This window comes from Pelophylax lessonae (assembly GCF_965119305.1).
Source record: "Pelophylax lessonae genome assembly, chromosome: 11".
Classification (NCBI taxonomy): domain Eukaryota; kingdom Metazoa; phylum Chordata; class Amphibia; order Anura; family Ranidae; genus Pelophylax; species Pelophylax lessonae.
Window position 1 is genome coordinate 201,717,907 of NC_138778.1, and position 23,211 is coordinate 201,741,117.

A 23,211-nucleotide genomic window follows, 5' to 3' on the forward strand; every position below is an offset into this window, starting at 1 on the left:
ATCATGTTGTAGGGATGTTTTTTTTCAGCAGGGACAGGGAAGTTGGTGAGAGTTGATGGGAAGATGGACGGAGCCAAATATAGGACAATTTTAGAAGAAAGCCCCGTACACACGTACCGATTGTCGACCGTAAATATTCGGCCATCGGCCGATTGTAGGCTTGTCAGTATGATGCTTCCGACGGCCGACAGCGCATTTTTCGGCCGAACAGAATCTGTCGTGCAGACTTTAAAATTTTTGTTGGCCGTCACCAGAACGGCCGATTGTTCGCCAGTCAGTACAGAATTCGGCCGACAAACAGCAGATTAGCAAGACTGGGCATGCTCAGAGAAGAAAAAACACACGGACATCACTTCTGCAGTCGGCTGTTGTTGGCCGACAAAATTCGTGTGCAGTCTTTTGCACTTTTCAGCCGACAGGACAGCAACGGACAAAAGACGGCCGATCGTTCGGCTGACATTCGGTACGTGTGTACGGGGCTTTAGAGTCTGCAAAAGACTTCAGACTGGGGTGGAGGTTCACCTTCCAGCAGGACAAGGGCCCTAAACATACAGCCAGAGATACAGTGGAATGGTTTAGATCCAAGCATATTCATGTGTTAGAATGGCCCAGTCAAAGTCCAGACCTAAATCCAAATGAGAATCTGTGGCAAGACTTGAAAATTGCTGTTCACAGACGCTCTCCATCCAATCTGACAGAGCTTGAGCTATTTTGCAAAGAAAAATTGGCAAAGATTTCACTCTCTAGATGTGCAAAGCTGGTAGAGACGTCCCAAAAAAGACTTGCAGCTGTAATTGCAGGGAAAGGAGGTTCTACAAAGTGTTGACTCCGGGGGGCTGAACACAAATGCACACAAAACCATTTATCATTTTCCTTCCACTTCACAATTATGTGCCACTTTATGTTGGTCTATCACATAAAATCCCAATATTAATACATTTAAATTTTTGCTTGTAACAAAATGTGAAAAATTGCAAGGGGTGTGAATACTTTAAGGCACTGTAAACATGTAGTAATAGCCTTAAAGTGGAACTATAGCCAGAAAATTAAGTCCTGATATATCACTTCAGGCTGGCCTCTTTTGCAGGTATAGCTATGTAAAAAAAAATTAAAAATAAACGCCTCTACTGTTTAAAATCCAGTAATACACTACACTGTTCTGCTTACAGCCTAAAGATTTACTTCTGCTTAGGGGCTCTGGGCTTCAGTAAAATGACAGGCTCCAGCAAAAAGAAACAAGAACAATGCTGGAGGCAGTTTAAAACACACACTTATTTTGGTAACATAATTAATAGGAACATTATTTTTTTTATCAAGTTGTTATGGGTAAAGTTCCACTTTAAGCTAGTTTCGGAAGCAACCACTCTTAAAGCGGAGTTCCGGCCTATTTTGCAACTTTAGTGATTCCTGGAGTGCTCGCTATGCTGATCAACAATTGGGCATTTTCAATTTTTTTCAGGGGTCCCTTACCTTATTTTTAGGGCATTTTTGATTGTACCTCCTCCTTCTCCCCCCCCTGTGGCCATGGCCACTGACATCACTTCTGCCTTTGCATTGCATCCTGGGAGCTGTTTGTCATCACTCCCAGGAGGCTGGAATCAGGAAGAACTCCCAGAACACTCCCTGGAATCAGGAAGAAGGACACAGCAGATTACACTGCGGCTTCAGATGCCCACATCCAAGATGGCTGCGCTCAGACAGCGTTTTTAAAAGTAAGATTTTGACTAAAATCCAATACTATACACCTTGTAAGTATAACAATAGCGGTTCTGTAAAGGACGATGGATTAGTATTATAGGGGTATTTTTAGTTTAAAAAGGTATTTGAGGCCGGAACTCCGCTTTAAGCAACCAGCTGAAATTCACTCAGTGGGTGGCCCTGACAGCCACCACCTACACAACATCCCTTGTTTGAAAAATCAAAGGAGTCGGTTGGAAAATTGTCAGCCGAAAAAATGTTGCATCCAAGTAGATGACATCAATGGAGGAATCTGTTGGTGTCTTTTTGGTTTAGACTGCAGGCTGAATAAAAAAAATATATTTAATATGATGTGCATCTTTACAGGTGTGATCTGTTGTCCTCTGTGCTTTCTCTGCAGTGTCCTCTTAGGAAGTGGCCTCAACCTCTCCTCTGTCTGTAATGCCAGGTGCCGCTGTCCACATGATCTTTACAGTCCTGTCTGCGGAGCTGACAATGTCATGTACTATTCTGCTTGCTACGCGGGCTGCTCAGGACATTACGTGGACCATGGCAATGGCAGAAAGGTAATTATGTATTTTTTATATGTATAGAAGAAACTGACATGCAGCTCAGTCCACCCAAAGTTTTGAGTGGCTGCTAATGGGCTGAATTACCCACTGACTGCTCATAGCTTAGGAGATTTTATTCATTAGATTGTAAGCTCTTCTGAGCAGAGCCCTCTTAATCCTCTTGTATTTTATTGTATTGTATATGTACTGTCTCCCTCTAACATTGTAAAGCGCTGCGTAAACTGCTGGCGCTATAGAAATCCTTAATAATAATAATTAGGATCTAAGCTCATAGTTTAGGATTAAGGAGAAGATTCACTAAAAAATGGTGCACTAAGAATCTGGTGCAGCTGTGCATGGTAGCCAATCAGCTTCTAACTTCAGCTTGTTTGGTTACGCTTTGGCAATAAAAGATGGCAGCTAATTGGTTTCTGTGCAGAGCTGCACCAGATTTTGCATGTTCCAGTTTTAGTAAATCTCCCCCCAACCAATGCAACGTAAATTTACAGATAGACACTTTTTATGGTTTGTAGACACTGGCTGTAAAAGTAGCCTATTGAAGCTTGAAGAATGTCCTTCTCTATCTGAAATGTGTTGTTTTCTTTTTTTTTTTTTTTTTTTTTAGAGGGGAAGAGTTAGAAAATCTGTAGGGATTTTAGTGCTGATTCCCCTTTGGGGATATTTAATCTCACTTTCTGTCTTATGCTAGCCATACACGCACAGAATTTCGGCCGAAAATGGTCGATTTAGGAAAGATCGTTCGATTATCGGGCCGTTAGTGAACATAAGTTTGCTGACGATTTCGATCTTGCTCCCGACTAATGTCGATGGATCCATAGCGAAAATTCTTATCGCTTCACCGAAAGTGTATACGTCTATGGTAAAATCAAAACGAAAATATACTGAATCGTACTGCGCATATTGTTATCGAACGATCATTATGCTCATCAAAACGATTCTTGAAACAAGTTTATTCTATCAGTTAGTCGCCAATTCACTTTCGACCGCCGAATAATCGTTCATTCTGCAAACGGCCGACATTCTGTGCATGTATGGCCAGCATTAGGGAGTGGGGACCGCTGATCCAGTGCTTCAGTCTAGGCCCTCTTCTTCCCGGTCTTGTTTTTGACCTTCATTTTGCCGCTGTAGTCTTTAGGAAACTGTGAGGACCTTGACAGCAAATCGGAAGTGCCCATGTCACCAGCCAGTGATGTGGGCACCCCAAAAAAAAGGACTTTTGAGAGGACTCCAGGCCCAGTATGTTACATTACCTTGATTTCAGGCATTTATGGCATTTAGCTATTTTTTTTAACTACTATTGGGGAATGAATTAGATAGAATTGGAGGGGGGACCCTAACTGGAGAGGAGTTTTCAAGAGGCAGAGTGACACAACAGGTAGAGTGAGGCACCCTCATAGTGCTTTCACCAAGTGGGCAGAGTGACCCTTTTATTACAGCCTTTTGGAATGGAGCAGACACACAAACCACTGCAGTAAATCAGCTCATTAAAGTCTCTGGGGGATAAAAAAACAATATGTCTAAGGGCTGGTTTACACCAGATGCAGTCCAGTGCATTTTTAATCTACTTAGAAAATGCATGCACAGTGTTTTCCATGTATTCCAATACCAGTGCAGTGTGTTCCAGTGCAGTCAACAAAAGTAGGACATGCTGCTTTTCTTTCTATATGGAACGTGGCAAAATGCATTAAAAAAGCACATTTCTTGAAATAAGAAAAAAAAGAGGGAGGAAAAACGCATCAAAAATGCACCAGAACACATCAAAAATGCGCATGCAGAATGCAGACATTGTGGTGTGAACTGGTACTAAAGTTGGGTATACACTGGTAGATTTTCATACGAATTTGTACAGAATTTTTATTCAAATATTCTCAGTACACACGACAGCTTGATGTTTGAAATTAGTTGACAATTTTGTTTGCTTTTAACATTGGATTGTGGAGTGAATGGACTTAAATTAAAACCACATGCACTGTTAGAAATTCATTTGTATGAAAAAAAATTTCTATCCTGTTCCAACAAATTTTCTTATGACTGTGGTAGATAACGACCGCAGATATGACTCCAGTAAGTATACTGTATACCCAGCTTTAGATTGCACTAACAGTTAAAATGGTTGTAAAGGCAGAAGGTTTTTTATCTTAATGTATTCTCTGCATTGGGTAAAAAAATGTTCTGTATGCAGCAGCCCCCCTCAGTCCCTTTAAAGGGATTGTAAAGTCTCAAGGTTTTTCACCTTAATGCATTCTATGCATCAACGTGAAAAACCTTTTGTGCTGCAGCTGCCCCCAGAGCCCCCCTTTTTTCTTACCTTAGCCCAATTGTTCCAACGATGTCCAGGAGCCCAGTGGCTCCTTCCACCGTCTCTGTCCTCATTGGATAGATTGATAGCAGTCAATCAAATCCAGTGACGTGGGGGGGGGGGGGGGGGGGGAGCCAAGTCCCACTGTCTGTGTCAATGGATGCAGCAGCAGGACTCGGAAAGCACGCCCGCATGTGGTCCCCCCATGGAAAGCTGTTCTCTGTGGGAGCACCCGATAAAGGGAAGGAGCCAGGAGTGCCAACGGGGCACCCCAGAAGAGGAGGATTGGGTGCTGCTTTGTGCATAATCCTTTCACAGAGCAGGTAAGTATAACATGTTTGGTATTTTTGTTTACAAAAAAATGCGAACCTTTACCATCACTCTAATACTTACCTGAGCGATGTTGCACAAGAGTCTCGGGTATCTGAGACTCTCCCTCCTGATTGGCTGAGACAGCAGTGGGTGTCATTGGCTCTAGTTGCTATCAATCAAAGTCATTGAGCCAATGAGGAGAGATAGGAGGTGGGGCCGAGACACGTCTCTGTGTCTGAATGGACACAAAGAGCAGCGATTCGGCTCAGATGCCCTCATAGCAGGCGGCTTGCTGTTGAGCACTTGGCAGGAGGGAGGGGCCAGGAGTGCTGGCGAGGGACCTGAGAAGAGGAGGATCTGGGCTGCTCTGTGCAAAACCAACTGCACAGAGTTGGTAAGTATAACACGACTTTAATATCACTTTATTTATTTTCTGTATCTATATATGTGTGACTGTCAGAGGATACTATTTTATTTATCTCGTTTATTATAATGAACACCCCTATACATTGTAAATCTTTTTTTTTCTCTTACGTCCTCCGACAGTCGCCGCCTCGCCATATTCGTCACAATGGGGTTATTGACCTTTGCTCCGTAGGAGTAGCTAGGCAACAGAATATGTCAATATTAAAAGCTTTTAGCATATCCCACCCCCAGGGGGTGGTCCCCTCAGTTAATACCCTCCTGCTTCCTGTATCCATACCTCAGTTTCATTGTCTAGCTATCAGGAGTAGCAGGCTGTTTCTGTGCTGGGGCTTTTTGTCTCAACCTTTATCTTCTTTTTGATTTTATTTGAGTGTTTTTTTCTCTCTCTTTACTTAGCTGTTAATTTCTTCAGCATTAGTTAGTTCTTCTGATGAAGAGGATCGTGCGGGCTGGGTCTCGGGCTGGCCCCCCTGGTCGCAGGTTGTGGGCCAGTGGCTTCCCAGCCTGCCATCGAGCGTTCAGTCAGGGTTTTTCCTGGCATATGTGAACGACCCATCCCTGTTCGCTGCAGGGATGCTGCGGTGAGGTGGCTACCTCACTGGATGCCATGCAGTTTCGCACCGCAGTTCTACTGCGTCCTGGCTGCGACTCTCCCTGTCTTTTGTGCAGCGGCTTGATCGCTTGGGCGGGCTCCCCACGCCGTTCGCAAGGTAAGTGTACTCTGTGTGGGGACCTGTCTGTTTAGTGGGTGTCAGTCTGGGACTGTGTAACCCTGCATTCTGTACACACTATTGGGCTCCCTGTCTGGGTTGCTGCTTCTGTGGGCTGCAAGGAGGGGGGCCATCCAGCACTGTGCTGTGTTGCAAGTGGTGTATTGTCTCTGTGTGACAGGCTGTATGCTGTGGGGCATGTTGTGAGTCATGTTATGCATACATGCGGCGGCCGCTGCTGCGGTCCGCCATTTTTTTATTATTAGCATATGCTGGCCGTTACTGTGTGAGGAGAGCGGCGATCGATGCAGCAGCCTGAGGGATCTCTCCAGGTTTCTCTTCCTTATTCCTGTATTCATTGCCTAAGTTTTGTTGTACTTCTCCCTGTGGGGGTCGGTGTGTGCTGTGTGTGTGCGGTGGGCTGCGCTGCCGCGCTCTTAAAAGGACAGTACCCCTTTTTTTCCTGCAAACTTTTGGGGCATGGATTCTCAGGAAAGCAAAATTCCTCCCGCTTTAGTGGGGGGCCAAGGGTCTGCTGCTTCCCCCGAGGGGGGCGATTTGGCTACCATTGTGGCTAACCTAGCTGCTCAGGTGCAGATGCTTGTGGCTGCTCAATCCACAAAACGGCCCAGAGTTTCAATTTCCTCTGATTCAGAGGGCGATGGTGATGGGGCTGCTATGGCTGGGGTCCCCTCATCGGGGTCCCGTTCGTCCCTGGACTTTGTAGGGTCAGAAGGGGAGGCAGAGGTTGAAGGGGTTGATGATTCTCCCCCTGGCTCGTCTGAAGAGCTTGCAATCATGGATTAATTGGTTGCTTCTATCAAACAAACGCTGCATTTGCAGGATGAACCATGTCCTCCTGCTGTCCTGGCCTCTTATGGGACGCAGCGGAGACGCAAATCATCGCAGGTTTTCCCTTGCACTGAGGATTTTCAGCGCGCTGTTAGTGATCAATGGCGCAATATAAAGAAGCCTTTCGCGGTGCCAAGTAGGTTCAAGCTGCGTTATCCCTTCGCGCCCGCCACTGATGAACGTTGGTGTGTGCCGCCTCCGGTGGATCACGCGGTGGCGGTTTTGAATAAATCTACTGTGATTCCGGCGGAGGATACCCCGGTGTTCCGGGATCCCACGGACAGGAGACTGGAGTCTCTTGCCCGCCATACTTACTCGGTTACCGGTTCCATGCTAGAAGCTATTTTTGCTTCCCTTATGGCAGCTCAGGCTGTCGCGGATTGGACGCAGGTGCTCAGGCGCGTCCTGGTGGCTGATTCTGCCCCGCCGACGACTTTAGCTATGGTGGATCAAATTCATCAGGGTGTCATGTATTTGTGTGATGCGGACTTAGATGTAATCCCTTTGGCTGCACGTGTGCACAGCGTGGCGGTGTTGACACGCCGCTTGATCTGGCTGAAATGTTGGTCTGTGGACCAATCTTCTCGCAAAACTTTGGCTAATCTGCCCTATTCGGGATCTCGCCTTTTTGGCGACTCCCTGGATATGCTGATAAAGGGGATCTCTGGGGGTAAGAGCACGCTCTTGCCCCAGTCTCACAAGGCTAAGGGTGCTCAAGGTAAGAAGCATGTTTAGACCCTCTCAGGGGTCCTTTCGTGCCTTTCGGTCGCACTATAAGGGCAAACCATTCAAAGGTCAAGGCTCCCAAAAGAAGCCGTGGTCAGGTAAGCAGAAGTCCGGCCAGTCCGGGCCCGCTGCCCATAACAATGCGGCCTGAAGGGGCGCCCTCACCCAGTTCTGGGGTGGGGGGATGTTTGCTCGGTTTTCTTTAACCCTGGCTGGCCCGCGTTCGGGACAGGTGGGTTCAGGAGATCGTTCGGTCCGGTTACAAGATCGAGTTTCTCTCTCGGCCGGCGAGCAGATTTTTTCCCTCAAATCTTCAACTGTCTCCGGAGCGTTTGCGAGATCTGCACCTGGCGGTGCGGGACCTGCGGGCTCAGGGAGTGGTGGTTCCTTTGCCTCATCGGGACAGATTTCGGGGGTTTTATTCAAATCTGTTCACTGTGCCCAGGAAGGAGGGCAAGGTACGTCCAATTCTGGACTTAAAGGCTCTGAACCGCTTTGTGCGGGTTCGCAAGTTCCGCATGGAATCCCTGCGCTCGGTGGTGGCTGCTCTAGTTCCGGGAGAATTCATGGCTTCCATCGATTTGAAGGATGCGTACCTTCACATCCCCATTTTCGAGGGTCACCAGAGGTACCTTCGATTCGCCATTGCGGAGGATCATTACCAATTCGTGGCGCTACCTTTTGGTCTCGCCTCGGCTCCGCGGGTGTTCACCAAGGTGCTTGCACCGGTTCTGGCTTTGTTGAGAGCCCAGGGCATCTCGATCCTGGGGTACCTGGACGACATTCTGGTTCGGTCTGCGACCAGTCAGGGTCTGGTGCAAGACTTGTCCGTCACGATGCAAACTCTACAGGAGTTTGGTTGGACGATAAACTTTCCAAAATCGACACTGTGCCCGTCGGTTCGTCTTCCCTACCTGGGAATGATCCTGGACTCTGTTCAGGCGAAGGTCTTCCTGCTGGAAGACAAGCTTCGGACACTTCAGTGCGAAGTCAGGTCCCTCAGGGACAATCAGTGCTCGTCCCTCCGGACGTGTGGGATTGATGGTTTCGGCCTTCGAGGCGATCCCCTTTGCCCAGTTTCACACGAGGGGTCTCCAAGCGGGGATCCTGTCCAGGTGGGACGGGCGACCCCAATCTCTGGATCTTCAGATCTCGTTGAGTCCTCGCACCAGAAGGGATCTTCTGTGGTGGCTACAGTCCCCGGCGGTGTCGGGGGGCAAGTCTTTTCGCCCTCTTTCGTGGACGGTGATCACCACGGATGCCAGCCTGTCGGGCTGGGGTGGTGTTCTGGGCGTCCTGTCCGCCCAGGGTACTTGGTCGGAGGGGGAATCCTCCCTTCCGATAAACATTCTGGAACTGCGGGCGATAAATCTCTGCCTTCGACGTTGGACGGACAGGCTTCAGGGCCGTCCGGTTCGGGTGCAGACGGACAATGCCACAGCAGTGGCCTACATCAACCAACAAGGGGGCACCAGGAGTGCCCGAGCGGCTCGGGAGGTGGCCGACATTCTGTCTTGGGCCGAGACGCACGTCCCGGCGATCACGCTGGTTCACATTCCGGGAGTGGAGAACTGGCAGGCGGATTATCGCGGAGTAGTCGCCAGACCCTGGACCAGGGGGAATGGTCGCTCCACCCGGATGTCTTCCAGATGTTGTGCGCGAAGTGGGGTCTCCCAGATGTGGACCTGTTCGCGTCTCGTCTGAACAACAAGGTGGGCAGGTTCGTGGCAAGGTCGCGCGATCCTCGGGCAGACGCGTCGGACGCGTTAGTGGCTCCGTGGCATCAGACTGATGTATGCATTCCCACCGATTCAGTTACTATCCAGGTTCCTTCGCAGGTTGTCCTCGGAACCGCTCACGGTGATTTTGGTGGCGCCAGACTGGCCTCGCCGGTCTTGGTACGCGGATCTCGTGAATCTCGAGAAGATCTTCTGTCTCAAGGACCGATATTCCATCCTGCTTTACAGTCGCTGGCTTTGACGGCCTGGCTGTTGAAATCGAGGTCCTGAGGGATAGGGGTCTCTCCCCGGAGGTCATTCATACTTTGATCACCGCTAGAAAGACTTCTTCTGGGAAGGTTTACTACCGTACTTGGAAGGCCTATTTTGCCTGGTGTGAGTCCAGGGGGTTTTCCCCTCGCTCATACTCGGTGTCTAGGGTGTTGTCTTTCCTTCAAACGGGTGTGGACCAGCGTTTGGCGTTGGCCACGATTAAGGGTCAGATTTCTGCGCTGGCCGTTCTTTTTCAACGCCCTGTGGCATCTAATTCTTTGGTTTGCACTTTTGTTCAAGGGGTGCGACACCTTGTCCCTACTAGGAGGGAGCCTTTGCCTCCATGGGACTTGAACCTCGTTCTGTCCGTGTTGCAACGTGCTCCCTTTGAAAAGATCAGGGAGATCTCGTTGCCTCTGTTGTCCAAGAAGGTCGCTTTTTTGGTGGCGATCACTTCGGCTCGCAGGGTGTCGGAGCTGGCAGCCTTGTCCTGCAGGTCTCCGTATATGGTGATTCACTTAGATAAGGTGGTCTTGCGACCTAACCCTTCTTTTCTTCCGAAAAGGATCTCGGAATTTCATCTCAATGAGGACATTGTCTTGCCTTCACTTTGCGCGAAGCCTAAGCATCCGAAGGAGGTGGATTTACATTCCTTGGATGTTGTTCGGGCGATCAGGGTTTACCTGTCAGCGACTAAATCTTTTCGCAAGACGGATTCTCTTTTTGTCCTTCCTGAGGGGCCTCGGAAGGGCATGGCGGCGTCGGCTTCTACCATCGCCAAATGGATCAGACAGACTATTGAGTAGGCGGCTTTGAAGGGGAAAGTTCCCCCTATGCCTGTGAAGGCGCACTCTACCAGATCGCTGAATACGTCTTGGGCCTGTCATCATTGGGCCTCTGTGGCCCAGGTGTGTAAGGCGGCGACTTGGTCGTCCGTTCACACCTTCTCAAAGTTCTACAAAGTGGATGTTCAGGCATCGGCAGATGCTTCCTTTGGCCGCAAGGTTCTTAGTGCGGCAGTACCTTAGGGACCCTTGTTTTTGGGTCCTTGGCTGTTTGGGATGTTTTTTATCCCTGGGTTATTTGTTCTTCCTGGGTTATTGCTCCTGTTGAGCAAAGTTTTTTTCATGCTGCCCAACTGGTTTCCTTCCTTTGGTAAGCTTCTTTTCTCTGATGTGGGTCCGGCGTTGCCTTAGGCGCGGCTGCGTTTCCCACCCCTCATGTATGCACTGCTTTGGGACGTCCCCATTGTGACGAATGTGGAGAGGCGGCGACTGTCGGAGGACGTAAGAGAAAATGGAATTTTTGTAAAATCTTACCTGTAAAATTCCTTTCTCTGAGTCCTCCGACAGTCGCCGCCCCCGCCCCTCTTTTGGGGTTTGTTTATGTACTCTACTGCTATTCTACTGAAACTGAGGTATGGATACAGTAAGCAGGAGGGTATTGACTGAGGGGACCACCCCCTGGGGGTGGGATATGCTAAAAGCTTTTAATATTGACATATTCTGTTGCCTAGCTACTCCTACGGAGCAAAGGTCAATAACCCCATTGTGACGAATATGGAGAGGCGGCGACTGTCGGAGGACTCAGAGAAAGGAATTTTACAGGTAAGATTTTACAAAAATTCCGTTTTATTTTTTTTAGGTGTATGAAAACTGCAGTTGTGTGGCCTCCAACATCTCTGTGATGGCTGTAGCGGGAAAATGCTCTTCCTCCTGCAAAAAGATGTCATTGCTCCTGGTGTTTACATTCTCCATTATACTGTTTACATTCCTGTGCAGCATTCCTGCACTCACTGCAACGTTAAGGTATGAACCTTATAATTTCATTTGTCCAGGTCCTGTTCATGTAGCAGAGACATATACCGATCAGCCATAAAATTTTTATTACTCACCTAATATTGAGTAGGTCCGTCCCCCTTTGCTGCCAAAACTGCCCTGATCCATTGAGGTGTGGACGCCATTAGACCTATGAAGGTATGCTCTGGTATCTGGCACCAAGGCACACCAAGATTTCAAGCTGTCAGTAGCAGATCCTTCAAGTCCTGTGAGTTGAGGCCTCCATGGATTGGACTTGTTTTTCCAGCACATCCCGCATATACTCAGTTGGCTTGAGATCTGGAGAATTTTCAGGTCAAGTCAACACTACCTTGTCGTGTTCTTCAAACCATTCTTGAACAATTTTTGCAGTGTGTCAGGGCACAATATCCTTCTGACAAAGGCCACTTCTTACAAGAGAGAAGAGATGCATCCTGGTGCCATCTCTTCCCCAGGTAAGTGATGCACACGAACCTGACCATCCACACGATGTAAAAAGAAAAACATGATTCATCAGACCAGGCCACTTTCTTCCGTTGTCCAGTTCTGATGCGTATGTGCCCACTGTAGGTGCTTTTCACTGTGGACACAGGTCAGCGTGGGCACCTTGATCGAAATGCAGCTACACAACCCCATACTCAACAAACTGCAATGCACTGTATGTTCTGACCGCTTTCTATCAGAACCAGTTTCAACTTTATCAGCAATTTGAGCTCCAGTAGCTCTTCTATTTGATTGGACTACACAGGCCATTATGCGCTCCCCAGATGCATCAATGAGCCTCGACCACTCATGACCCTTTCACCAGGTTTTCCTTCCATGGATCACTTTTAGTCGGTTCTGACCACTGCAGACCGGGAACATCCCATGAGAGCTGCAGTTTTGGAGTTGCTCTGACCCAGTCATCCAGCCATTACAATTGGGCCCTTGTCAAAGCTGCTCAGATCCTTACGTTAATCAATTTTTCTGCTTTTAAGTTCAATAAAAACATGTTCACTTGCTCCCTAATATATCCCACCCACTTTCATATACCATTGTCATTCACTTTACCTGTCGGTGGTCATAATATTATGGCTGATTGGGATATAACTCTGGCTACTAAAGCTGGTTATGACTGTTAGTGGATGGAGGATTCCCCCTTGGGAGATTGAATTCTGACAGCGGGACCAGTTTCTATTAGAACATACTGATCAGTGGCTGTAGCCACTAATCGACAAATGTTTTCCAGTATGTCCCTTTGACAGCCAGACAACTGATAACCAGACAACTGATTAAAATTTGTCTGGTCACTGAATTTTGATCAGTGTATGACCAGCTTTACCCTCCAACTTATTCTCCTACTGCCTCTTCTTTTATATGCAGTTTGTTTTGCTCTAAAACGAATATCGAACACATTTTTTGTTATTCGGAAATTCGGGTGTATCCAAATTTCTGAATTACAATAGTAATAAATTTAAAGAAATCCACAATAACGAAATTCTGATGAAATTTGAATTGGATTTAAAAAACGAATTTGAAATCGAAAAATAGAATACAATACAATTGAATAGAAAATAAAGAAAGAAGAAAGAATAGAATAGAAAAGAATAGAGTAGAAAAAAATAGAATAGAAAAGAAAAGTGTAGAATAAAATGGATTAGAAAGTATAGAAAAAGAATAGATTAGAATTGAAAAGAATACATTTGAATAGACTAAAGCAGAACAGAATAGAAAATAAAATATAATAGAAAATAAAGGAATTGAATAGAAAAGAACAGAAAATAATATAATAGAAAATAATAGAGTAGAAAATAACAGTTAAACAGGATAGAATAGAATAGAAAAAAGGAATAGAATAGAAAATAAAGGAAAATAATAAAATAGAATAGATAAGAATAGAATAGAAAATAAAAAGGAATAGAAAACAATGGAAAAAACAATAGAATAAAATAGAAAGAATATAACCATCTTCGGAAATTTAGATTTCGAACAGAATCAATTCAAATAGAATAGAAAAGAATGGAAAATAAGAGGATATAAAATAATAGAATAAAAAATAAGGGACAAGGAAAAGAAAATAATTGGTTAGAAAAAACAATAGACTAGAATGGAATAAATTAAAATAAAATAAAATAGAAAGAATATTACTGTTTTTCGTAATTCATATTTCCAATAGAAAAAATTTAAATAGAATAGATTGGAAATAAAATAGACTAAAAAATAAGAGAAACAGAATAGAAAAGAATAGAACAGAATAGAGAAAGCAATAGAATAGAAAAACGTCCAAAATTTGAATTTCAAATAGAATATATTCAAATTTGAATGCCAATTTGAATCGATTTTGAATCGAATTAGAAAGTAAATAAGCGAAACAAACTAATTCCGAAAACAAATTTAACAAAATTAAATCATTCAAATAATGAATCAAAACAAAACAAATGTTTGCATTCTGTCCATGTTTTCTACATTAAGGCCCCTTTCACACTTATGCGACGCGATTTTTTACCGCGACTTTGCCGCGATTTTGAGCAATGGCTCAGGGCTATATACCTCAAAACGCATTCAAATCGTGCCAAAGTAGTGCAGGAACTACTTTGAAGTCGGTGCGACTTCAAAACGCACTGATATGAATGGGGCTCATTGAAAATAACGGAAAACGACTTGTCATGCGATTTTGCGGTCCAAAATCACGGGACAAGTCGCACTAGTGTGAAAGGGGCCTAAGAGCCAGGCAGAATGCATCCTGCTTCCAGTCAATCAGAAAGCAGCATGGGATTGCGTCACCTGCCAGCCAACCTAGAGCATACTTTTGTGCTGGCTTCTAATGTCAGGAGGTGGCTTTTAGATTTAGGGTAATTGTGTCAAGCCCTGTAGAAGGTATATTTAACACCTTAAAGGATAAGTTCACCTTTGAGAACATGTTGTATGTTCTACCTGTTTTTCGGGTGGCACATGTAGCATGTTCCCACTGCTGCAGCCGCTCCCCTCTGCCCTCTCTCCCTGTGGTAGCCATATGGGATGTGTTCCTCGTATTAGCTGTCACTTTTTTAAAACAGCTCCTATATTAGAAACAGAAGGTCTCACCCAGGGGTCAGAGGTGCCCCAGCCAGCAGCCAGGAAATGGGAACCTATTGGGGTGTCAGGAGAACCCCTATCCAGAGGCTATAAGTGAGCCAGGCAGCAGGGCGCTGCAACTAAAGGCGAAGTGAGCCAGGAGAGCTGGGCAACACAGAGGGACTGGTTAGAAGAGCAGGGGCTGCTAATAAAAGAGCCAGCTGGTTCCGCATTTTCAGCTGTCTGTTAATTTTGATGTGGAAGAACCCCTGGGTGGGCAACTGATGTTTATGTGAATTTTCCGTTTTGTTCAATAAAAGTGGGCTGGTATGCTCTAAAATACATAAAAAATATTATAGTAACCTCAAAAAAAAAAAGAAAACTTATTAAAAAAAAAAAATATATATATATATATATAGTCTTTTATGGTGTATTAAAATGCATTGAAGGACAGCTGTGCTAATGGAATCTACTTTAGAGTTTATGATGTAGGTTGGAGTTCCTCAATAAGTGGTCTTCATGTTCTCCGTGTTGTTGTAGGTGTGTGCCGGACAGTCAGCGTTCCTTTGCACTCGGGATCCAGTGGATATTAGTGCGAACATTAGGTATGCTATAACAAGAAGCACTTAGCTAATGGATTCAATAACCCCGCTGATAGGTTTCATGCATTTCATCATCTCCCATCTCTGCTGTTCACTAAGAAACCAGCTTTCTCTTAAAAACACCATTAATGGCTACAGCTTAACTGGTAAAGTGGGCTTTCGATGGGACAAGATTTATGGCTTTTTATAAATTGTTTCAAGCTTTCCTGTAGCTCCCAATTTTAAAGTAGATTTGTACAGATGGGAGGTAAAATTATGGCTTTCTAGTGCTGATTTACAACAAGGCACAAATCATGTTTACCTCTTACATTCATATTGCCAGTGACCAATTGGAAGGGGTGGTTGGGAGCCAAACTCTGGGCTTTTCTAGTTTTGGAGGCAGTGGGGAAGGGTTGCTCCTTTGTCAGGTTTTCTAACCTCCTATTGCAAGGGTCTTCAAACTATGGCCCTCCAGTTGTTCAGGAACTACAATTCCCATCATGCCTAGTCATGTCTGTGAATGTCAGAGTTTTACAATGCCTCATGGTATGTGTAGTTCTGCAACAGCTGGAGGGCCATAGTTTGAGGATCCCTGTCCTATTGTGTCACCATGACAGGAAGTGAGGGCAGCAATAAAAAGTGACAGGGGTTCTAACCCTTCCCTACTCAGAACTGTTAAAAGCTAAAGTTATCACTGGGCTCCCACTTTAATTCTCCAACTTAGCAGAGATATTTATGAATTCAGGTTTGAATACTGCTGCATGGCAATGTCCAAATTTGTCAAAAGCCTGTTACTTATGCTGGCCATACAATATACGAAAAACCGTTCAAACTCATTTTCGAAAAACGAACACTTGGCCGGGAGAGCAAACGATCGTGCCATCATGTAATGACCGATAAATCGTTCAATGGACATAAATGAATCAGTTTTTTGTGTGTTTTTTCACATACAGTATACCTAGTGCAAACAGTTTGGATAAACACATTAACCTTTCAATTTATCGTTCGTTCGGCAGAAAATTTCCAAACTCGTCCTTTGTTTTTCCGGCTCAAAAACGTAACAACCGATTCGTGTCCATTAACTCCCCCCTCCACTGCCACATTAGGCACTTTTCTTGGGGGGGGGGGGGAGGAAAGATTGGGTACCTGGTTTTGACGGGTACCTGCTCCCACTTCCGGGTCAGATAGCTGGGGTGATCTATGAGGAAGTTCAGCCCCCCCCTCCCCCTGCAGCTGTCTAAAACACACACGGATCCCAGAAGACTGCGGGACCATTCACAAAATACATGCACAGTAGGAAGGCTTCCCTGCTTGTTTCCCTTACCTACGAGGCTGGCGCCTTCACCCGAAGCCGAGCGAAGAACTGGCTCTGGTGTGCACATCGCTGGATCCCTTGACAGGTAAGTGTCCTTATCCACTTCCTGACCGGAAGGATTTTTCCCTTGATGACCAGCGTTGCTTTAACGGACAATTGCGCAGTGGTGCAACGCTGTACCCAAATAAAATTAGAGCTTTCTTTTGGTGGTATTTGATCACCTGTGTGATTTTCATGTTCTGTGCTATAAACAAAAAAAATAAAGCGACAATTCTGAAAAAAAAAAAAAAAAATTTCACATTCTGTTATATAACATTCCCCCCCCCAAAAATGTAAAAATCAACATTTTTTAACATCTTAGGCCAATTTCTTTTCTGCTACATATTTTTGGTAAAAAAAAATCGCAATAAGCATATTTTGATTGGTTTGCGCAAAAGTTATCGCGTCTACTAACTACGGGAAAGATTTATGTCATTTTTTTTTTTTTTACTAGTAATGGCGGCGATCTGCGATTTTTTTTTTTACAGGACTGCGACATTGCGGCGGACAGATCGCACCCCTGACTGACATTTTTGACACTTTGGGGGGGACCAGTGACATTACTACAGTAATCAGTGCTAAAAATATGCATTGTTACTGTAATAATGACACTGGCAGGGAAGGGGTTAACACTGTGGGTGATCAAGGGGTTAAATGTGTACCTAGGGGCGTGTTTCTAACTGTGGGGGGGGCGTGGCTTGTGAAATGATCACAGAGACCTGTGATCCTATATAGCAGGTACACAGGGGCTCTGTGATCATTCCAGGGAGAAGAACGGTCAGCTGTCTGCGTGCGACCGACGTATAGCTACGGCGGTTTGCTCAGGAGCGACTGCCTGCCACAGTATAACTGCGGCGGCCGGTCGTAAAGTGGTTAAATTAAAATTCAGGAGCTAGAGTATTTTTGGGTAGGAGACTGGAGCTCCTCTTTAAGCGTAAGTGAACTGCATCTCCAGGAGTTCTTTTCTTAATAAAACCACCGTGCATTGTTTACAGCTTGTCTGGTGCCAGAGGTCAGTGCTTTGATATGCAGGTGCTATGAGCTATAGAGATGAATGAAAAAGACGTAAGGAGATAGACCAGCCGCTTACAGTTATGTTCTTAGATCCTAAATGACAGCTGAGCCAGTCGCACAAACTCAGTATTAGCAGACTCAGGAAAAACAGACTCTTGCACTGCATAGGAGCTTTGGCTTTCATAGGTAACATTCATCTTGACAGGTTCCCCTGCTAATGCCTTAGTTTCATCACTCTTTTATTTACCCAAAGTTGCACAACTCTCTAAAGTGCTTTACAGAGTAAAAGAATAATTCATATTAGTCCTGGCCCCTGATTATAAAGATATGTTCCTACCATAGTCAAGCATGCAGTTTAGGGTAAAGTAGGAAAGAGCCAATTCACTCTACACAAAGGAAGAACTTGGAGATAATATATAGCCTCCTTGCAGATAGTTTTTGGTGGCTACAGAAGCCAGGACCCTAGAGCTGCAAGGCAACATAGCTAACCACTAAACCACAATGCTGCCTCATAGTGGTTAAAGTGGATGTAAACCCCTTTTGTGAAATTTGACCTATGCACATATATCTGTAGTGTTTACTTATCTCTCTTCAAAGCCCTAAGTCCTGTGGGTTTCTCCTGCTCTGTTCTTCTGTTATCAGCATAATAACTTCTGACAAGTTCTTAGTCAACTGAGATAAAACCAGGCTGAATTTTGTGTTGGGGTGGATGCATAGAAATAGATTATCAGACGGCTGGTCTATTCACAGCACGGCTCTGTGTGTTTCTTCCTTTTTCTGCGGAGAGGGGGTGTGTGCCTTTCCTCCAATCAGCTGTCTCACAGTGTATGGCAAGAATCCACACCCACAGGTGAATCAGGAAGAGAAAGTTCTAACAAGACGTGCACTTTCCAAACAGTGTAAAAAGCTGAAGACAACACGTATACAAATATAACCTATGTAGGGAAATTTGTTTCATCTCTGTGTATCATCTGAGGCTGTTCACTTCTTTGGGTATATGTGAGGGTTTACATCCACTTCAGGCATCAGCCATACACTTGTGTTAGATAAACGTAAAGGCCAATGACTAAAACGATTAAGTACATACAGCAGTTACTTACAAATTTTTTTTTTTGTAATAATTTCCTTTTTTTTTTTCAGGTGGGATCCCTGGACCAATTGCCTTTGGCTCAATGATTGACATTTCCTGCCTGCTCTGGCAGAACCAAAGTGGAGAAAAGGGCTCCTGTTACATGTACCAAAACTCAGCAATGAGCAGGTACATGCTCATTGCTGGTCTTGTTTACAAGGTGAGTTAAGGGTTAATGTGAGCTGCCCTGATGTCCAGAATAAATGGCCCTTAATCTGGCCATAGATGGTTCAAATCTCAGCTAATTAGGCAGGGACCGGCTGAGATTCGAACCATCTATGGGCAGGCTGAATACAGCCAAGCCGCTCCATCAATTGACTTGGGTACAACCAGCATGTTGGATTTTTACATTTGAGTATTGCCATCGGCTATAGCCACTAACAATAATCTTTAGTTCTCCTGGCCAGGACAGCTCCCTGCGCCCCCCCTGCTGGCAGAACACAATAGCTCTGTGGGAGGGATTCCTCCATCAACATTGATTGTTTTGATAAGGGAATTAGGCAATTTTCTTTCCTGCAACCAAAGAAAATCACATTATTTATGGCCTGCCTAAAAGTTACTCCGCCACTAACTCAACATCAGGGAGGAGTTCAGGCATACTCCTTCTACGAACCTACTCAAACTGTCCCGCTAGGAAGCTGTTAATGCACTTCACCAATCATACTTAGTTGAGGCATTCCTGGCACAACAGCCGCACGTATACACGCCGCTCCCATACATGTGGCTGCAGGTCAGGGAATTCATAGGCCGCTTATGAATGGAAGTGTGCGGAGACAGCTTCCTGGCGGGATAGGTCACATCAGATCCAAACAAGCCTGAGCTCATCACTACCAGTACATATGATGTAAAAATGTATTTTGTCCCTATTTACCTAATTCCCGACTGCCCGCCGCAGTTTTAATGCGGCAGGCAGCCTCTCCTGCACGAACGGACGTAGCTTTACGTCGGTTGCGCACCTGCAGCTAGCAGGGTCGGCTCAGATTGCCGCCTGCCACCCGCGATCGCTCCCCGCTGAGAGAGAAGGACGGTCAGCTATTGTAAACACAGCTGACCGTTCTCTCTGGAATGATCACAGAGCTCCTGTGATCCTTCTATATATATGTGATCATTTCAAAAGCCCAACCCACATACAGTTAAAAACACTCCTCTAGGTACACATTTAACCCCTTGATCACCTGTGTTAACCCCTTCCCTGCCAGTGTTATTTTTACAGTAACAGTGCATATTTTTAGCACTGATTACTGTAGTAATGTCATTGGTCCCCCGAAAAGTGTAAAAAAATGTCAGTTCGGGGTCCGATCTGTCCACTGCAATGTCGCAGATCACCGCCATTACTAGTAAAAAAACAATAGAAATGACATAAATCTTTCCCTTAGTTAGTAGACGCGATAACTTTTGTGCTAACTAATCAAAATATGCTTATTGCTATTTTTTTACCAAACATATGTAGCAGAAAACAAACTGGCCTAAAATGTTAAAAAATTTTGATTTTTACATTTTTTTTTTTTTTGAGAATGTTATATAGTAAAATATTGTTTTTTTTTCAGAATTGTTGCTCTATTTATGTTTATAGCGCAAAAAATAAAAATCGCAGAGGTGATCAAATACCACCAAAAGAAAGCTCTATTTATGGGAAAAAAAGGACATCAATTTTATTTAGGTACAGCATCGCATGACTGCGCAATTGTCCGTTAAAGTAACACAGTGCCGAATCACAAAAAATGGCCTGGTCATTAAGGGGGCAAATCCGTCCGGTCCAGAAGTGGTTAAAACATTTCCCATATGTTCCTGACTAGGGGGTGAGCTTGTATTTGTTCTGAACAGAGTTTGGTATGAGAAGTCCGCTGTCATTCCTGGGCCAATGAGCTGCGAGTGGAGGACCCCATGTCTGACAGCTGACATGCACAAAAGGGCAGGGATGCTCATGACATCTTTCACTTAATTTGGCCAACAGCACAAGCTCATTCCTTTTTCTGACCTGACTAGAGGTAAGATGAAGTCTTCCAAATATGGACACAGACTTCAATAAACATTTCACATAGGCTCGGACCCATCCCACATCTACTCAAAGCCGAATAAAAATAAATTCTAAAGCTGATCTTTGATCTATATTAACCGGTTGCCGACCGCCGCACGACTATATACTGTGGCGGTCAGCCCCGGCCAGGCAGAGTGACGTATGGGTACGTCACTCGCCTGTCACTAACTTGAGAGCCAATTGCGGGCGGGCGCGCGCCCGCCGCGGCTCTTTCACTGACAAGTCAGTGCGTGTGACCGGCGGACCCAATGTCCGCCGGTCACACTACGATCGCTCCGGTGAAGGGAGAAAGGCGGAGCGGCTTATGTAAACAAGCCGCCCGTCATTCTCCCTGGTGTAAAAATGAAGATCAGACGGTTCTACTATGTAGGACCGTTGATCTTTGTTTTTACACCAATAGCCATGTCCCTATACAGTTAGAAGCACGCCCCTAGGACACACTTAACCCCTTCCCTGCCAGTGTCATTTTTGCAGTAACAGTGCATATGTATAGCACTGATTACTGCAGTAATGTCACTGGTAACCCCAAAAGTGTCAAAAATGTCAGTCAAGGGTCCGATCTGTCCGGCGCAATGTCGCAGCACCGAAAAAAAAAATCGCAGATCGCCGCCATTACGCGTTAAAAAAAAAACACCAAAAATGACAAAAATCTTTCCCTTTGTTAGTAAACGCAATAACTTTTGCGCAAACCAATCAAAATACGCTTTTTGCGATTTTTTTTACCAAACATATGTAGCATAAAACAAATTGGCTGAAAATGTTAAAAAATTTTGATTTTTACATTTTTTTGGGGGGGAATTTCATATTAAAAAAATGTGAAAAATATTGTTATTTTTGCAAAATTGACGCTCTTTTTTTGTTTATAGCGCATGATCAAAAAATCGCACAGGTGATCAAATACCACCAAAAGAAAGCTCTGTTTGTGGGGAAAAAAGGACGTCAAATTCGTTTAGGTACAGCGTCGCACGACCGCGCAATTGTCCGTTAAAGTCACGCAGTAAAAAATCGCAAAAAACCCCCTGGTCTTTTAGCAGCCAAATCCTCCGGGGCTTAAGTGGTTAACAAAAAAAAAAACCTACAAAGTTAAAGGTGGAGTTGCCCTTTACTTATGCTAATACCTTTCTTGGTTTTGCAGGTGATTGGACTATTGTTCTTTTTTCTCGCTCTCCTGCTGTACAAACCTCCATCGGTCTCTCCAGTCATTACTGTGGACAAAGCATCCAATGAGCATTTAGAAAGACCTTGCCAGGGGGAAGCCGCAGTGACATCAACAGACATGCCCTCCTGAGGCTCCCCACCCCCTACCAATCACATCTGCACTTGTTCTGCTGCCTTGACGTATTGCACAGTCCTACAATCATCATCTGCTGCAGATTTTTAGACTTTTTCCTGTTAAGGAAGGAAGGGCTATTCGAAGCACTGCAGCGACCCACCGCATACAATTCAGAACATAACTTTCATTTTATACTGAATGCCAAGATGCGCGGAAGGTAGCACAATAATCGCTGTTCTCCAATTGCCATTTTAGGCACAGCAAGCACATTCAGTGGTACACAGTTTCAGTATGTACGTCTATGCAGCGTGTTATTTATTTATGCTAATATTTTATTGCAAATTTATCAGTAATATTTTTCATATTACTATACAGGGATAAATCTTTCTCGTAAGAAAAAAATGTATATTCATTCCAGTTTCTGAATGCCAGATGCCAACAGACATCGCAGGCCCTGCAACTTGAACAGTATTTTTACTTGACTTTTAGTGGAATCAGATATGAGTTCTCATCAGTTTTTTTACAGGTTTATGCACATGGCTGTTTTTGAAAATCCCAGGGCACCTTTGCATTGGGCACTAAGAAAATAGCACAGTACATATGTGAACGAAGGTTTGCCTAGAGCAGTACAGGGACTTCGAAAATAACAAGGTAGCTTTAAGAGGAGTTCAACAAAAAAGCAACAAAAACTGTAGCTGCTGACTTTTAAAAAACAGACACTAACCTGTCTCACAATTCAGCGCTGTGCTCACCCCAGTCAGTTTCACCCGCTGTCTTCTTTCCTCAGCGCCAGCATCTTAACTATGGCCACCCGGCTCTGACAGCCGGGTGCCCACTGCGCATGGGCGAGCAGCGCTGTGCATTGTGAATGGCGGATGCAATCTTCTGGGTCCTGCCACATGTCCCAGAAGACTGCAGGGGGGAAGGGAGAGGGGGAGAACATCTGCTTCTGATCGCCTAGGCCAGTGATGGCGAACGTTGGCACCCCAGATGTTTTGCAACTACATTTCCCATGATGCTCAACTACACTGCAGAGTGAATGAGCATCATGGGAAATGTAGGTTCACCATCACTGGTCGGAGTGGAAGTGGGAGCAGATACCTGTCAAAATCGGGTACCCGATCCCGCATTCCCTGCTCCTGAAAAGGGCCAATTCTTCAAGAGGAGTGGGGGATGAGTCCTTAAGCGGAACTTCCTCTTTTAGTTGGAGCTCTGCTTTAATGGTACTTAGGTGCTACCAAGAGCACTTATCTAGATGGTGTTTGTACGTTTGTCATGCGTTTGTGTGGGTTTCTTGTGGGTGATCCTATTTTACTTCTACAACCCAAGAACTTACCGAGAGGTGAACTGGCTTCTAACCAAATTTGCCTAAATGTGTATTTGTTG

At 45.1% G+C, this 23,211-nt stretch overlaps 1 protein-coding gene across 1 annotated transcript in view; it reads left to right on the top strand.

Annotated features, from left to right (window-relative positions):
• Positions 1 to 22,442, top strand: part of SLCO4A1 (solute carrier organic anion transporter family member 4A1) — a 112,044-nt gene extending 89,602 nt beyond the window's left edge. Inside the window, exons 8-12 of the mRNA XM_082271620.1 lie at positions 2,099 to 2,264; positions 11,231 to 11,394; positions 14,977 to 15,041; positions 18,526 to 18,674; positions 21,688 to 22,442. Coding sequence (XP_082127746.1) covers positions 2,099 to 2,264; positions 11,231 to 11,394; positions 14,977 to 15,041; positions 18,526 to 18,674; positions 21,688 to 21,840 — 697 coding nt within the window. The 3' untranslated portion in view covers positions 21,841 to 22,442. The remainder of the gene's footprint in view (positions 1 to 2,098; positions 2,265 to 11,230; positions 11,395 to 14,976; positions 15,042 to 18,525; positions 18,675 to 21,687) is intronic.
• Positions 22,443 to 23,211: the final 769 nt, after the last annotated feature.